The sequence below is a fragment of the Capricornis sumatraensis genome, chromosome 2 (assembly GCF_032405125.1).
Source record: "Capricornis sumatraensis isolate serow.1 chromosome 2, serow.2, whole genome shotgun sequence".
Taxonomy (NCBI): Eukaryota; Metazoa; Chordata; class Mammalia; order Artiodactyla; family Bovidae; genus Capricornis; species Capricornis sumatraensis.
In genome coordinates, this window is record NC_091070.1 from 84,475,910 (window position 1) to 84,493,409 (window position 17,500).

The 17,500-nt window shown below is 50.5% G+C and overlaps 1 protein-coding gene across 1 annotated transcript in view; it reads right to left on the reverse strand.

Moving 5' to 3' along the window:
* Positions 1–258: 258 nt before the first annotated feature.
* Positions 259–17,500, reverse strand: part of PAQR5 (progestin and adipoQ receptor family member 5) — a 50,905-nt gene continuing 33,663 nt past the window's right edge. Inside the window, exons 4-7 of the mRNA XM_068964364.1 lie at positions 16,281–16,407; positions 9,633–9,729; positions 7,324–7,465; positions 259–4,003 (exon numbers count right to left, since the gene is read on the reverse strand). Coding sequence (XP_068820465.1) covers positions 3,762–4,003; positions 7,324–7,465; positions 9,633–9,729; positions 16,281–16,407 — 608 coding nt within the window. The 3' untranslated portion in view covers positions 259–3,761. The remainder of the gene's footprint in view (positions 4,004–7,323; positions 7,466–9,632; positions 9,730–16,280; positions 16,408–17,500) is intronic.

Genomic DNA, 17,500 nt, shown 5'->3' on the forward strand with positions numbered 1-17,500 from the left:
TTCTTCACTTCTATATTCCCAACTCTGAGGACAGTGTTTGTTTTATAGATACCTGGCACTAAATAAACATTCACTGAATGATTTCACAATCTATACATATACAGGAATCTATTTTTCATGATGAGTGAACATGTTTTCAGCATAGTAGGTGAAACATAACTAAGTCAAAGGAGAAACAGAACTTTACTGTAATAAATTTTATTTTTCCTACCATAGTTTAAGAAAACCAGACATTAGTATAAGCTGGAAGAACATCTGTGAGTCTGGAAACAGGTCTCTGCCTTTTCATTCATAATGGATTGTCGACTGAAAAATCAGAGGCTGGCATTCAACAGTATGTTACAAAATATTGACATACAGGGTTAAGAGCTGTTTCATATATAAAGGGGACCACGGCCAAACCAAATTCAGGACAAAGCAGATGGGAATGAAAGGGTTCTCTGATGCATCTGACAAAAGCATTCTTTTCCAGAACAGCATCCTGCCTTCCTCAGAATATCTCCTGGGAACTGAGTTCCTTCTCCAAAAAACACTTTGAGAAAGATTGCTGCAGACCAAGTGTCTACATCACTTTGCATTCAAAAGCCTTCTAAACATCCCACTTCTAATTCTAATCAACAAGGGCCTCTTCTTGTCTTTTTTAAAAATACATTTTATTTATTTGGGGCTGCACTGCATCTTTGTGGCTGCGTGCAGGCTACTCCCCAGATGCGATGCACAGGCATCTCACAGCAGTGGCTTCCCTTATTATGGAGCAGGGGCCGCAGGGCACTCAGGCTCAGTGGTTCAGCAGCTGCAAGTCCTGGGTTCTTAGAGCTCAGGCTCAGCAGTTGTGCACAGGCTTGATTGCTCTGAGGCATGTGGGGTCTTCCTGGACCAGAGATCACACTGTGTCCCCTACACTGGCAGTGGATTCTCAACCACTGGACCACCAGGGAAGTCTGACCAAGTCATGTCTTTAGGAAAGAAGGTGCGTTCCTCTTCAAAGACTGCGCAAGGAAAATGAAACTCTCCATTTGTGACTGAAGGAAGAGGCAAGTGACTAAATGGCCTCATCCAAGCATACCTGAGTTTTATCACAATGATTGGTAAATTCTAGAGTAGTGTTTCTCAAGCCCAGGGAGGGGGAAGAGATACATTACTTTAGGAGTGTGCCCGCTCCCCCTCTCCCCTTAGGAGACAGGGCCTTGATGAGCAGTCGCTACTAGTGGGAATATGGAATATCTCCACAGTGTACTGAGATGTTTAAAAAAAAATTGAGAACTGCTACTTTAAAAGACAAGGCTTCCCAAGTGGCTAAGTGGTAAAGAACTCGCCTGCCAATGCAGGAGCCGCAAAAGACCTGGGTTCTTTCCTGGGTTGGGAAGATCCCCTGGAGAACGAAATGACAACCCACTCCAGTATTCTTGCCTGGAAAATTTCATGGAGAGGAGCCTGGCAGGTTACAGTCCATGGGGTTGCAAAGAGTTGGACACAACTGAGCATACATACACACATTAAAAGACATCCTCCCAGTGAGGTTTTCAACTGACCCACTGCCAATCTTTTTAATTTCTGGAATGGCTTAGCAAAACTGTATTCACATTAGACTTCATAGTACTTAATGATAATGAATATATTTGAACACATTCTCATTCAACATTAGAAGTTGCCAAATCAGTGTACTGCAAACTGTTATAAACGTTAATTGTAACACTGTCCAAAAGTATAGAATGGGACTAAGTTTATCAAATGTATAAAAACATTATGAAACACTTGGCCTTATTTGTTGATTTAACATTTCATTTTCATCATTAAGCAATGCTGAAAAAGCAGTGTAACCAAAGATTAAATATTCTGAAAGTCCTTCAGATTAGTCACCTGTGATCTTTCAACTACTTCTGAGCTAAATGAAGAACCTGATGTTACTTTCTATAAACAAGAGAATTAAGAAACCTTCATGCCTTTGGCATTACTAAAATGGAGTACGTAAACTTAGTACCTCTGTCCACCATAAAACTAAAGTTACAGTAAGATGAAATGGAAGCCCAGAACCCCTGCTGGAGTACAATTCCAGTAATAGTGTCAACCTTGTGCCAAAATAACAAATTTTGTGCTGCAGCTTGGAATAAATGTACCAAAAATTTACCAGCCTATATAATTTTATCAGTCTACCTTCCCCAGAGGAAGTAAAGAGACAATAAAACTAATGAAATCGTATTTGTTGACCACTCATATCTGATATAAATTGCTACTTGTCTTCAGAGTATTAGCTGATGAGCTATTTACAAGGTCATTCCAAATGTCTGGGCCAGTTATCCACAGAGGCAGTGTTCTAAGAAACTGGGGTGTTCCTGAGTCAGCAGAAGAGGGTCCTGCATTGCGATGGATGGCCCCTTAAGTCGTTAGCAAGTGCATGTCAGGGAGTGATGGGCCTCTGTTAAAAACTGTTTTGCATCAGCATTTCTGTACTCTATGAAAACACCATGAAATACTGAACTTAATGCAGTAATGCAACAGATGAGAAAATATTCAGTGTTTTAGTACTCCACAGAGTAGAAAGCACAGGACACAGCCTTAGGTGGTGAGCAGCTGAAAGTTAGACCAATCAAAACACAGCTGATAGGCCCTGTGCATTCTGGAATTCGTGACACCAGCATTTCTGCACGTTTGGCCCGTTGGCCCTCCTGACAATCACCTGGGGAACTTGTTCCAGCACAGACCTTCGGGAGGAAACCAACACTTTAAACTAATAAAGCAGCATCTCCTGATTCGCCTGGGGGATCTACATTTATCACAAGCTCACCAAGTGTTTCCATTCCTTTAGCAAAGTCTTTAGTGTCCTCTGTACACGAACATTAAATTATGAAGCACATATGAAATGCTGAAGCAACACTAAATGTATAACCTCCCCAAATATTGTGACGTCATTGGTTAAAAGGTGATAGATGAGTACAACCAATTGGGATTCATTCAGTTAGTGCCCTCTGGGTAACACACTTCACCTGTGCTGCGTAATCCTTCACAGCATCAAACCGGCAACAAGGAAACAGAGCAAAACAGAGCATATGACACCCAGCCACAGGCTGTGAACTTTGAACAAAATCCAAGTCCATAATGGCATGGGAACCTTGCACGGTGAAGCAGAATGGACTTGTGGGAAAAGAGGGCGCTCTTTCAATTCATATCCTTCACTAGGTGGGGAAAGGAAGAAGGCCCCTCCCCAAACCAGGTTTCTTCATTCTGGAATGCCTTCCCAGTCCCCACAGCTCCCACAGACTCAATTTCTGCTTTCTCAGGTTCCCTGACTGACCTTCCCAGCTCATCTTCTTCCACTGTGGAAGGAAAGGGTTTGCTACATGAAACTCATCAGATGAAGCGTGTTCCATTTTCCAAGAGTAATACTTCAAGGGTAGTAAAGCTTAATCCAACTATTTAATAGTAAAGCTACAAGGATGGTACGCCTAATCCAGCTGTTTAAATAGAATTGGAGAACATACTTTAAATAAATTAAAAGCTAAATGAAATAATGATTTGCATGAATGAGGACTGACTTGAACCCACGTCCCCCTTTTAAAATCGTACTTACAGAATCCAGCGCACATCTAGAGAAATGACCCCAGTTAAATACCTTATTGACCTGAACCCGCTCCAAAATGCCAAGATATCAAGCATTCTAAATATTTTAGGCCACTGTAAACTGGGACCATGCCATTGGCTTATGGTAGTTAGGATGTTGTAGCTTAATGCTGACATTTGGTACGAAAAGCTTATGGTATGAATTAGGTTTCCTTTTTATGTAATTCCGGCTCGGGAAGCCGATACAGAGCAGCTGAGAAATAAACTATGTTGCTGAGGCTGAAGATGAGGCACAGAAGCATGGCTCCGGCTATCTGGGCGAACAACAGGGGCCTGCCATGGGTCAGCAGCCATTCCTTCCTCAGAGTCTTGTCCAGAAGGATGGCTTCCATCTGCATGTGTGTGGCCAGGATCACACAGACGTGAAACAGCTGGTGGCTGTGACCTAAAGTGAGCACACAAAAGTCAGCAATAAAAGAGGAATGGCCTCCTGGGAACATCCTATGGCTCGTGTGCTAAAAACACTAAGTGGAGTGAAAGAAGCTAGATATAAGACACCCACTGTCCGGAAAAGGCACATCCATAGAGACAGAAAATAGACGAGTGGTGGTTTTGGGTAGGGGGTGGGAGCTGAGATTAGCAGTACATGGGCAGGAAGGATCTTACGGGGGTGATGAAAGTGTTCTAAAACTCATATATGGTGATAGTTATACAATGTAGTAAATTTGCTAAAAAAAAAAAAAGATTGTACACTTGAAATTAGGGTATTATGTTATATGTAACGTGTGTGTATGTGTGCACTCAGTTGCTCAGTTGTGTCTGACTCTTTGCAACCCCATGGACTGCAGTCTGCCAGGCTCCTCTGTCCATGGACTTTTCCAGGCAAGAATAATGGAGTGGGTTTCCATGCCTTCCTCCAGGGGATCTTCCCAACTCAGGGATCAAACGTGTGACTCTTGTGTTTCCTGCATTGGCAGGTGAATTCTTTACCCCTAGCGCCACCTGGGAAGCCCATGTGTGATATATACTTTTAAGTTTTTTTAATATCATATGAGAAAAATTAAAAGGCCAACAGAGAAAACCAAATCCATTTAAACAACTTATCCACCAGTCCCGCTTTTCACATGAGAAAGTTCTACTAAAGTTTACCTCTTGAGAGCTGTCACTGGTTAGTTCTGATCCTGACTTCAGCACCAAAGGGGAAGCCAGCCAGATTTTCTGCTGACCACTTGTGAGATGCTCCTCTCCCTACTGCTGGTTAATCCCAGACACAATGAGGGGCTCCTTCTCTCTGATAGCTCACTGGCCCCCGGTCAGCATGTATGCCTCCCCAGAGGGTGGGAGCCCAGTGGAGGGTGGCTGACTTGGTAGTTGGTGAGAAAAGGAGTCCACTGCCTGGGGCTGGGGATTGCCTGGGGGGAACAGTCCACAGAAACTAGGAGTGAGATGAGAACCCTACATGTTTCAGGGGCTGATTGTATCTCCCCCTCCCAAATTCACATGTCGAAAGTCTTAACTCCCAGTACCTGAGAACGTGACCATATTTGGAGATGGGGTTTTTAAAAGACAATTAAGTTAAAACGAGGTCACTAGCATGGGACCCGCTCTGGTATCTTTATAAGAAGAGGAGATTAGGATGTACACTACACAGAGGAGAGATCATGTGAAAAGAAATGGAGATGGCCCCTGGCAAGCCAAGGAGAGAGGACTTGGGAGAAACCAGCCCTGCCATCCCCTTGATCTTGGGCTTCTAACCTCTGGATTATGAGAAAATAAACTTCTTTTGTATCAGCCATGCAGTCTGTGGTTCTTTGTTATGGCAGCACTGGCAGACTAATACAAGAGTTAAATAAGGACCCTGCTTCAGTTAAAAAAAAAAAAAGAATTCAGTGTTGTACCCCCAGGATTTATCCTATAGTAAGTATTCAATGAATGAGTCCACAGAAGGGACCAGACTGGCCACCTGCCCTAATGAGCCAGAGCCAGGTCGCGGATGAAGACGCAGGCAAGTTGGATGAGAGGCTAACGACTTCCTTAGGGCAAGGAGCTGCCAGCACCCCAGCCTGCATCCCTCAGGGAGATACTGTGCCTGGAGGGGCCACCCTGCCTCACTCAAGCCATACTACCGGGCTGTGTACAATTTCCAAATCTGTGTGTTTTGTGGCAGAAGTGGTTCCTTATCCAGCTGAGAACCGTACTCTCCAAGGACACAGGGCCAAGCAGTAGGAAGTGGCCAGCTGCGCTCACCAACTGAGGCACAAACCTGTCTCCGTCAGGGCAGGAGACAAACAGATGGAAGAGCCAGGAGCACTGGACAGATGTGAAATGTGCCTGCAGCAGGAAAAGTGATGTCAACAACCCGTCTGGCAGGAATAGGGAGGAGCTTCCTGTGGGCACTGGGGAGGAAGCTCAAAATCTGGCTGACTCTGTTACTTAAGGACAGAGATCTTTCCAAAGCCCTTGTTTAAGGTGTTGTTGTTATCTGCCATCTCTGCCATGTCCCCCCACTGGAGTATCTTTCTGCTCTAGGCCCAAAAGGACAGGATAGAGGTAAGTAAATAAAATGTTATTAAGAAGCCAGAGTTGGCAAAATAAGGCCCAGTGTCTATTTATGTTTTTCCTGCTGACCCCAGACTTTGTACGTGATCAGCTCTATTTCCTCCAGCTGGGCTGGGGCTAGGGAGGTGGACATGCTGGGCAGGCTCCGTGGGCAGGTTCCAATCCCCTGGCCCTCTCATCTCCCTCCTTGTTTGAAATCTGCCCTCTAACCCTTTTGCTCATTGTGATCCCTTCTGGCAGAGGAGAAGGAATAAAGGAGATGAAACTCTTGTCAAAGCAAAATGTGGCCACGTTTCTTGGGTAGAAGATGGAAACTCATGGACAAAATGGGCCTGGGGAGAAGCGAGGTTCCTGCTCGCCACCTGGGGATGAGGACCTAGATGTCCACGGAGCTCTCCTTATCCAAGGAGCTCCCGTCCCAGGACCCCTCAGCCTCATCAGAAGTGGCCCAAGGCTGCCTCCTCCAGCCAGTCCCAGAGCCAGGGTGGAGGAGACACGTTCCACAGCGCTTCCCTCGTCCCTCGACAGAGGGGAAGGAACTCTGCCAGCAGGTATAAACCCCTGTAGCTCTGATGCCTCCTCTTCACCACATGGCTTCTCTGGCTTGAGCACGTTCAGGCTCACCTGGAGAATCACTCGGCTTCTGAGAGTGCTGGGCCCACCCCAATGGGATGTCTTGGGGGCGGGGGCTGAGATCCGCACGTTCCCAGGTGAGGCTGAGACTACTCGTCCAGACTGGGAACTGCTGAGTCCGGGAACCCCTGCTCTACCACGATTCCTGGCACCATCACACCCATCCGAATGAGACACTCTTTCCTCTGCTTGGCACTGCCCCCCGCCAGCTGGTACCCTCAGAGCCTTCTGTACCCTGTCTTTCCTCTTCCCCTTTATAGCTGCCTTCCATCGTCACTTAATAATGGGATTTCACGTTCAAGGTAATAATGGGACTCTCCTGTCCCCATACCTGCCAGAAATCCTTTAGACTCCTAGACCCACTTCTCTCCACCCTCCACCACCCTCCCTGGGCATCCACGGTCTGTGAACCTCCTGGCCTCTGTCACCTGACAATCTCACTCACCTTGGCCTGGGCCTGGAGAACTTCCTGAGGATTTGCTTCTCGCCCTGCCCCCGCCTCCCCTTGGCAACTACAGCGCTGCTATCAGGGATGGGAATGCCCCCTGGGCAGTGGAGCCACCACGCACTCACCGATGTAGTCGAAGCGTCCAGGGGCCAGACGCTCTGGCAGATGCGCAGAGTAGAAGAAAGAGGCCAGGAGGGTCACGGCCACATGCTTCTGGTGGTACAAGGTGGCTTCATTCTCCGCACTTTCCCCGGTGAACAGGAATACCTGCAGGTATTTAAAGAAATGCCAAGCCTTAAAATGGATAATCTACAAGGACCTGCTGTGTATCGCAAGGAACTCTGCTCAACATACTGTAAAAACCGAAACGGGAAAAGAATTTGAAAAAAGGACAGATAGCTGTTTATGTATCACTGAATCACTTTCCTGAACACCTGAAACAAACACAACATTGTAAATCAACTCTACTCCAACGTAAAATGAAAAGCTTAAAGAGGAGAGAAACACAGGTCTCGAGAGGAGGTCTGTAGACCTCCCCACGCACATGAGTGGACTCCATGCGCCAAGGCCGTTCCCTCCTGGGGTCTGTGCTTGGAAAGGGACCTCACAGGGCCTGTGTGAGCAGGCTTCCTGTTCTGAGTCTGATCGACAGAGACCTAAGGTAACTGTATTTTAACCCCCTACATGCTCATGAGAGCCTTTGGGTTATTTAGTTACAAAAAAAAAAAAAAAAAAATGAAGAAAGAAAGGAAGGAAAGGAAAACAACAGAAGTGAAGAGAAAAGGAAAGGAAAAAAAAATTCTGCTAGATTTATCACTATTCTGCCCCAGCCCCACCCCTGGGGCTAAAATATAAGTATAGTTAAAAAATGGCCCATTCACACTTGAACTCACTTTTAACCAGCACATCCCTTGAACTGATGCTCTTAATTAAGGCTTTAAGGCCTAGGAATTCCTGGAAGGCCTTCTGAGTCATCAAAAGCTATTAATTACAGACATTATCCTGGTTTGGAGTTTGGTAATGGTTTTTGTACGACTGTTAAAAATAGTGGCAGCCACCACCTACCGAGGGCACCAGGCCAGGCCTTCTGTGTGCACCACTTCATCGGAGCCTCAACAATGACCACACGGCAGACTCCACTTCCCCCACTTTGCAGATGAGAGTACTGGGCTGGAAAGTGACGTGCCAACCACTAATTAGTAGAGAAGTCAGGCTGATTTGCAGAGCCTGAGTGCTCAGCCACAGCACCGTACAGGGTAAGACCCCTCCTCCCCTACTGCCCAGAGTCTGATGCGGCCGAGTGCCAGGAGCGTCCAGCACTCATCCTGACAAGAAGCTGTGCTGTCTGCAGGGGTGGCCTGTGGGGCTGGCTTGTTCTCTCTGCGCTGGTTTCCTGGGTTTGGTCTGTGTCCTCCAGGGAGGACTCAACGGAGTGGGCTGCATCCCCACTCCTGGGTCTCCCCAGACCCACGCGGGCTGAGCATGGAGCACAGGCTCAGTGACGCAGCTGGTGGAGCCAGCTTGACCCCTCCCCTTCAGCCCTGGGCGCTGCCATCTTGGCCTCCTGCACCAGATTCTTACCTGCCTCCACCCACGGGGCCTGGGCCTTGAACTGCTGAGCCCCTCAGGTCTGTTTATTTGATGACTCCTCCTCTACCCCCCTGTGAAGAAGGGGATGTCAGCCTCATTTAAAGATAAGGAAACTGAGGCTCAGAGAGGTTTTGTTCATTGCCGAATGTCACACAGCCAGTGAGCAGTGGGACTGGGATCTGAACATATGGCCATCTGAGAGTGCGTGGACTTTCCCTCTCCTTGTCTTCCCTCCTATACCCTCTTCCTTTGTGTTCAGCATCTATCCTTTAAGACCTTCAGTCATACGCTCTCCTTCCCTACGACGCCTATATTAATTGATGATAATACGTAATAATGCATTTATGGGACTCTCACCACCAGCTAGCACTGTACACATTATCTCATGTAATCCTCCCCATAGCCTGACACAAGGAGGTGTTGTTACCAGGCCATTTTACAGATGAGGGAAGTCAAGACACAGAGATGGTAGAAAACCTGCCCAAAGTCTTGCAGTGAGTGAATATTAGAGATTTTGCCTCCAGAGCCCACTCTCCTGCTCTCTCTACTAAACCCCAGGCTGCCTCCCCTGCCCAGCCCTCCAAGATTGCTCCTGAGCCCGTGGGTAGCACTAGCCACTGATGCATCTCCGGGCGCCACCTACCTAGTGCCCGTAGTGGGTGGTGGCTGCCCATGCCCGTCAGGGCCTCTGTGCATGCCGCCTAATTGGCCTGCGAGTGCCATTAAGGGGGCACATGCGGCTCTGCTCCCACAACCAGGACAGTATCTGACCCCCAGAGCTCAGGACACAATCGATTCCCTGGTGTTGCCAACAGACAGAGAGGGGTCAGAGCAGGGCCCTTACCCTGAATAAGATGGGAAGGGAGTCCCAGGTGTAGGGAAAAGCAAAGGCCAGGACGCGAAGCATCTTACAGAGCCCGGGCTTCTGTATCTCAAAAAACCTAAATCAGGAAAGGAAACGGGGGAGAAATGAGAATGAAAAGGAGTCTCAGTCAATAACACACACACTAAAAATAACCAAGGCCGAATAACCCACAGAAAGCAACCATTTGTGCACAGACTCCTCCCTCGGCCAGCAGCTTCCCCACCAGCCCTCTCCACCTCTCCCACCAGCCCCCCTGGGAAGGGCTCCATCTCAGATGTGAAAAGAGTTCGGAGGTACCATCTCCTGGCACCATAAGAAGCAATGGTATCCAAAATCAGGGAGGAGGCATGGAGCAAAAAACCTTTGAGGGACAAGCTATCTAACTGCCACAGAGCCTTCCAGAAGTCAGACCAGTACCCACCAGGAGAGGGAGACTGTGGGGCATGGGCGGGTCCAAACACACTCCTGGGGCCAGCACCTCTGCGAAGGTTGAGATGCTCAACTAGTCAGAGTCGCCAGGTGATTACCATGCAAAAGCCCTGGGTACAATTAGGGGTTTAACGACAAGAGATTTCTGGAATATTTAATAACACACACAGGAATCCTGGGCTGGGGAAACTGAGAAAGCATGGTCCTTCCTTCCCTCTGTCATCACCACCCCCACCTGCCCCTCGTTCAAAGACAGAGGAAGCCAGCATTAAAATGAGTGGTGCAAAAGTTGCCAAGACGGGCAGGTCCTTCGGGATGGAACACCATGGGACCTCAGCTGGCTCGGGCCGAGCCTGCGGAGCAGGCAGCAGCTGAGGGTTGGGGGGGGCGGGGGCGGTGGGGAGCACAGACGGCAGGCTAGACATCAGGCAAGGGAGCTGAAGGAGAGGCTCCGTACTAAACCACAGCCCTGAGCTGGGTGGGGCTCGAGCAAGAGAGAGCTCACAGTCCCAGGCTGGGCCCGGTGGCAGGGCAGGTACCTGCTTCAAAACCACATCGTACTGTGGGGGCTGGGTTCTCCCTTGGGACCCACAGGACTGTGAGGCCAGAGCCTCCCCCGGCAAAGGTGATATGCAGAGCCAGGGTGTTGAGGCTTGTAGGGTGGCTGTTATGGGGAAGCCCGGAAGATGATGAGGGCACTGGGGCCCTCCAGCCTTTCTTGACAGTTCTGTCCCTCATCACACTCTCCGGTGGGGGTAGGGTCTGCTCCTCACCTCTGTTCCCCAGGTGCCCTGTCCCAGCCCACTCGCCTGCCCCTTCTCCACCAAACAGGGTCTGCTGTTCCCCCAGCCCAGGTCCATCTCTTCCAGCAGGATCTTCACATCCTCTATGAGCCAGTGCAGTCACCTGGCTCACTGTGCCCACATCCTCTGGCATAGAATACAGCAGAGACACCCTCATATGCCTCCAGGGTGGTCAGGGTGGGGGCTGGGTCTGCTCAGCTCTCCATCCCCAGCATCCGGCTCAGAAGTGTGCCTGAGGATGTGGACATCTGCTCGGCAGCCCAGCCTGGGGACCCCTGTTCACCATGGACCCCGAGAAGCCCCATAACCTCCAGAGATGAGCTTCAACTTCACTCAAGCCCATGGGCATGTCCCTTCTTCTTTTCTGACCCTGGGACACTGGGCAGAGAAGGAAGAGAAGCTCAAAGAGGAGGAGGAGAAATAAGGGACTTGAACTCATCATCCCCCAAAACAGAACCCCAGCCTTGGAGGAAACCACAAACCCTGGGATAGGCGAGGCTGCACAGGGTCACGATCTGGCAACAGTGTTTGTCTTGGCCACCCTGAGTCTGGTTCCGTCCCTGACCTTTGTGACCATCTCATCCACAGCGTGATGTAACCCTCCCGAGCCCCAGAATCCTCGTGTGTACCACGGGGATGACTACAGAATCCCTTATGGGCTTGTTGCAAGGGTTTAATCAAATGATGCTCACTAGGAGCTTACAGCTGTGCAGAGCACAGAGTAACACTCACGAAATAGCAGCATTTTTTAAAAAAATGTGTGTTGTAGGACCCATCCTCTCCCTCTCCCCATCTTGTAGCCACGTGGTACCAGAAAATAGAACAGGAGGGAACAGACAAGTTCTGGGTGATTTGCCTAAAATCAGCTGAGCTAATAAGAGGCACAGCTGGGATTTACAGCCAGGCCGTCTGGTTGGCTTCCCACCCTCTCCCCTTGGGCAGGCCTCAGACCACTCCCTAGACTCTGCTCTTACGGACACCCCTCTGTGCCAGGAGGCGAACGGGACACACTTTCACTGCTCCAAGAGTCAGAGCCCATCTTTAGTAGGGCCTTCTCAGTCTACGCTGGCCGACCCTGCCCGACCGCGCAAGCCTGCTCCCTCCCTCCCCATGCTCTGCCACCACCTATCACCTCTGGGTGCAAAGAGACTTGCTCTTAAAGCACGCTCTCTCTGTGGCCACTTACACAGGAAGAAAGCTGGCTCTGGTTGGCGAGGGCCATCCCCCAAAACACGGATTTCCTGCGACTTGAGACATGGCGCCCGGCCTGATAAAGTACTTCCCCAAGGGCAAACGAACCAGCCTCTCCAGCTGCCAAGCCGAGTCTACAGAGGGAAAAAGGAGAAAAAGCAGAATAGAAGAGAGCAACAGAGAACAAGAGGCAGAAGGGCCAGCAGCCACAAAGACGGTGGGCCTCCCATCACCAAAGTGCAATTCCAAATCAGGCCACAGGGTGTCGCCACAGCCAGAGGGAGGGGAAGGAGCCATGGCATTCTCCAAAGCACACCGCGCCCGAGTCTCCAAAGCCTTGCCTGGTAAGGCAAAGCCTGTCCCTCAGGGCTGGGAGTCAGGAAGTCAGGCTTCCTCTGCCTAAAACCAGGTGGGCAGGAAACATTGGATTTCGGGAGAAGCCTCTACCAAGAAAGCGCTGATACAATACCAGTCTATTCTAAAACCCGATAAATCCTGTTGCAACAAAGCTGGAGAGATGTGCAAGTGAATTCCAGAACTATGCTTGAAACAAGTGAGCCTTTGGAAACATTATTCTATTGCCAAGGTGCGTGTGTGTGCACGCCTGCGTGCACACAGTGGGGGTGGCGGTGGGGGTGGGGGTGGGGTGGTAGTATGGCTGTTTTGTTGTTGTGTGGATGACATAACAGGAATGTGGACATTTCCACCTGCTGACCCTTGGCCCCAGCAGCAGTCTGTCATCTGGCTGAGCCCTCTGACCTCTGGCTGTGTCTGGGAACCACCGTCTGCTAAGCCTCCCGTCTGCAGCTCTGACCTCCAAACCCTCTTCCCGCAGCACCACTGCCAAAGCACGGCTTTCATAGCGCAGCTCACATTCCTCCAGGGATGAAAACCCATCTCTCCCTCACAGCACTGACCACACGGTGTTCCACAGAGCGAGCATGTGCCTAAAAAACCAACTGCTGGATGCTCTGGATGGATGAATGGAAAAGTACCCACAGTGACTCGTGATGCACAGCAAACACGTGTAACTACCACTCCTGAGCGAGTGGCGAAGCTTCCTGGGCTGGCAGGTGGTCAGCAGCTATGAGCCGGCAGGGTCTCTGTCACACCCACCTGGCTCCAAGAGCCACAGAGAGGTCATATGTTCTGTCATTTCCCCCATAAACACTACAGAACAAGAAGGCAGTTTTCTGGAACGTGTTCCTTTGAACTGAATTCCATGACTGTTGTTTAGTTGCTAAGTCGTCTCCGACTCTATGCGCCCCCGTGGACTGTAGCCTGCCAGGCCCCTCTGTCCATGGGATTCTCCAGACAAGAATACTGGAGTGGGTTGCCATTCCTTCTCCAGGGGATCTTCCTGACCCAGGGATCAAACCTGCATCTCCTGCATTGCAGGTGGATTCTTGATCACTGAGCCACCTGGGAAGCTCCCAGCTCTCTATGTGGAATTTACCTAAAGGACATGTATTACGTGGGAACAAAGGCCATTCAGACCACACTACTCTGGGAAGCATGTGGATAACTAAAGCACAACTCATGAGCTCCATGGTCTCCTTTTGTGCTCAGGAAAAGAGGTGGTTCTTCAACTCCTAGCCATGTCTCAGATTGATACAGCAGGAGGGAGAGGCAGGGGTGGGCCTGGGGGATGCAGGGGAGAAGGCAAGGAGAGAAACCTTGGAAAAGCCACTGAAGCCGGCATCATTGATGCCTAAACAGAAGGAACCCAGGGAACTTCGTCTCAGGGGCCCCTGCTTAAGGGCCATGATTGGCCCAAGGCCACACAGCACGCCTGTGAAGCTGGGCCTCCAGACGGCCCCTGCCTGCCTCTACTGCCTCCCCTGCAGTTAGTCAGGGCCAAGTCTCTCCCCACACACGCATGAGCCCTCCTCCTCACACACCGAAGACAAAGACAGAGAATGAAAACAAAGGGGACAGGTCTTGTAAGAGCAGGGATCCGCCGGCACACGGGAAGGACAGAGGACAAGACGCGAAGGAAGCTGGACGGGCCCACAGGGGGACGTCCCGCTCCATCCTCGGCTCCAGGCATGTGGCGTTTGCTTCTTTCTCCCTGCCTGTTCCCCGAGCCCCCACAGGACACAGTACCCGAGTCCGCAGAACTGTCTTCTATGAAGTTTTCTGTCCTTCCTGAGCACAAGGCCAGTCCTCTGTAGGACACACCTCTGGCTCGCTCTTCCAGCCTCTATCCCCCTCCCCTGCCAGCTGCACAGGCGCTCGCAGCTCTGAAGCTCCTTGCTGTCTCCCAGTGCCGTCCCATCCTCGGCAGGCCCTCACCCTTGTTCAGGCCCCAACGCCCTTCCCTCTTCTCCAACCTTCCTCAATGCTTGATTCTCAGGCTGCTTCACAGAACCCTGGATATCCAAGCAGGTGTGTCGTTTTGTATTATCATTATTTGCTTATGTTATATTCTGTAATGCTACATTTTTTTTTTAAAGTTTTTTCCTCTGGCCCTTAAAGGAAATGTTGACTCAGTCTAGACATTTTGGAGGTCTGCAGTCTGCTGCTCATACTGCATAGGGCACTCTATGAGGACAAGGACGGAGCCGCCCTCATCTCCACATTCCCCCAGAGAGCGTTTACCCCGCCGCACACCCCAGGCCTGCCCGCGAGATGAAGCAACACAACACCCAGGCTTGAGACTGAGCCTGCAAACGAGACTCACCCCCATGGAAAGCAGCTCCACACTGCCCGCCTGCCTCTGGACAGGTGCGGGGAAGGCAAGTTGGGGCAAGCATTCCCGATGCTGTTTAAGGCTCTACTCTTTGACTTTTAAAGAAAAGCAGCTTGTCAAGTTTGGAAAATCTGCCTACCTCTGGGTCCCACAAAACTCAATGTCCCCCAAAGAAAGCTGGAGCCAAAAGCATTGTGGGGAAATTGCAGAAGCATACCTCGCCACCCCGAGCCCTGCGGTTTTCTCCTGGGGAGGGAAGAGCTACGGCTGCCAGGAATAAGAATGCTACAAGGCCACGGCTCAGGAGAGGCACAGGCTGGGGGCATGGATGGTCAGGACCGCCAGCCTTCCTTGACGCTCTTGCTAACCCACCACGGAAGGCCCCCTACCTGGCACCATCTACACAGGAATGTTACCCCAACACTGTCATTTGAGAGGTTTCGTAAGTCATTTTGGGTAGTTTTTTTACCAAGAGCTGAGTAGTTATCCTAAAAAATGCCTGTTGTACTCACACACCAGTGAGCTTCCTTGAGTGAAAGGAAAAAAAAAAAGAATTAGAGCCAGTGAGCTGGGCATGACTCATGGCCACCAGGCTTCCCCTGGGGATGTGTCAGACATTTGAGTGTCATCTGTCGTGCACCACACACACGCATATCTTGCTGTACTTTGCTTTATTGTGGCTTTTTGCAAAGTGAAGGCTTGTGGTAACCCTGTGTTGACAGATAGCATTTTTTTATCAATAGCATATTTTTAAATTAAGATGTGTACATCGTTTCCTTAGACATAATGCTATTGCAGACTTTTACATGCACTGGGAGACCAGAAGTTCAATGACTTGCCTACTGTGAGGCTGATCTCTTTGCAGCATCTCTGAGGTGTGCCTGTGTCCAGAGGCAGGCCCCTCTCAGCTCCTATTAGCAGACCACCCGTTTATGGAGTGCCTCCTCCGGGCCAGGCTTGTGCCAAATGTTCTGGATATATTACACCCATCTCACAGGGTTGCTGTGTTGACCCCATTTTTATTTTTCTTTTTGGCCAAAGCCACATGGCTTGTAGGATCTTAGTTCTGCAACCAGGAATTGAGCCCAGTCCACAGAAGTGAAAGGGCCACGTTTTAGCCCCTGAACTGCCAGGGAACTCCCTTGACCCCATTTTATAGATAAGCAAACTGAGGTTCAAGGAAGGTAAGTGACTTGTTCAGCAACAGGACCAGCTGTATCATTTGCAGGCAGAGTATGGGACCCCCTTGTTCAAAAATCATTGAGTATTTCAAAACAACAACAGCAGGGCATTAGACAAGTTTGAAGCCCTCTTGATCATGGGGCCCTGAGCACCTGTGCAGGTTGTGTGCCTGTGAAGCTGGTCCCGCCTGGCCACTGGAAGTCCATCCAGAACTGAGCCCCAGGCTCCCAAGCACCTCTCCCCCGTCCCCTCTGACAGTCCAGGGAGCCGCGCGCTCCACCACTACCCGTCCCCTCGCCCCATCCCATCCATGGCAGAGCAGCCGGGTACCTGGAGTAGCAGGAGAGCCAGATGCTAATGATGGTGTTCAGCACAGCCAGGGTCAGGTAATAGTCATGGAAGGTGGTGCTCACCAGCGTGTCCGGGAAAACATAGGCAGAGTAGGCGATGGCACAGCCTGCAGGAGCAAAACCAGCCTTGGGCAAGAAGCCAGGACTCAGCACTGTCTGGACTTCCTGGGAAGACCACCCCACCCTGCATCCGGCTGAGCCCCATAATCCCCACAGACCATGAGCAGTCCTGCACCCCACCCTCACTATGCCATCATCCTTCCCAGCCTGTATGTCCCCGACTCTCTTCTCTGCCCACCCAGATCCCGCCCTGAGAATTATTCTGGGAGCCCAGCGCTGCTCCAAGGGCTTGACAGGTATTAACTCACATAATCTTTACAGGCACCCTTGGACATCAGTCCTACACTGATCCTCATTTTACAGATGAGGAAATGCAGGCACAGAAACGTTTGGTAACTCTCCCAGGGACACACAGCTAGGAAGCAGCAAAGCCAAGCTTCCAACACAGGCAGTGCAGCACCAGTCCCTGCTTTTAACCACATGCTGTGGTCCACGATGACCCCAGTGTGCTCATCTTTGCCCTGAGATGATGATACGAGTGTTCCTTGTGGAATATCAACGGTGCGGGGGAGAAAGTCCGGGGAGGGAGAGCACTTGCTGAGGGGAGGGCTGCCACATTGGGTGGCCGAGGGACAGGCCAGCTAAGAGGCCGAGCATGAGGTGCTAGCCTTGGCTTTTTGCGTGGTTTTAGGTTTTGGAGTTTGTGAGAGAAGGATTACCGAAGGACCTTTTAGACACCTGCCTGCTGCAGCTTTTATTTGAAACAACAGGGCCTAGCATTGTCCTTTTCAAAGGGGGCAGGTGTGTCCAGGGGCCTGGACCAGAGGGCCTCTCCAGGCCGAGGTCCCTCTGGGAGAGGCAGCCACAGATCTGTCAGCTTAGGGCCTAAGGTCAGGGCTAAGGTCACCTGTTATCCAAAGATAAAGAGAACTTGGAATCCGAGTTCAAAGCTAAAGCAGGCCTCAAACCACGCAAGCTCAGCCTCTGCCTTTGATCCTATTTGACTGCTGAAATCTAGGGAAGCTGAGGGATGTGCTCAGGGTCCCACAGGCAGAAAGGGCCAAGGATGGCCACGTCCCAGGACAGCGCCCCCACTGCTGCAGGCTGCTGCACGATTCCAGCTGGGAACTGCCCCCAGGA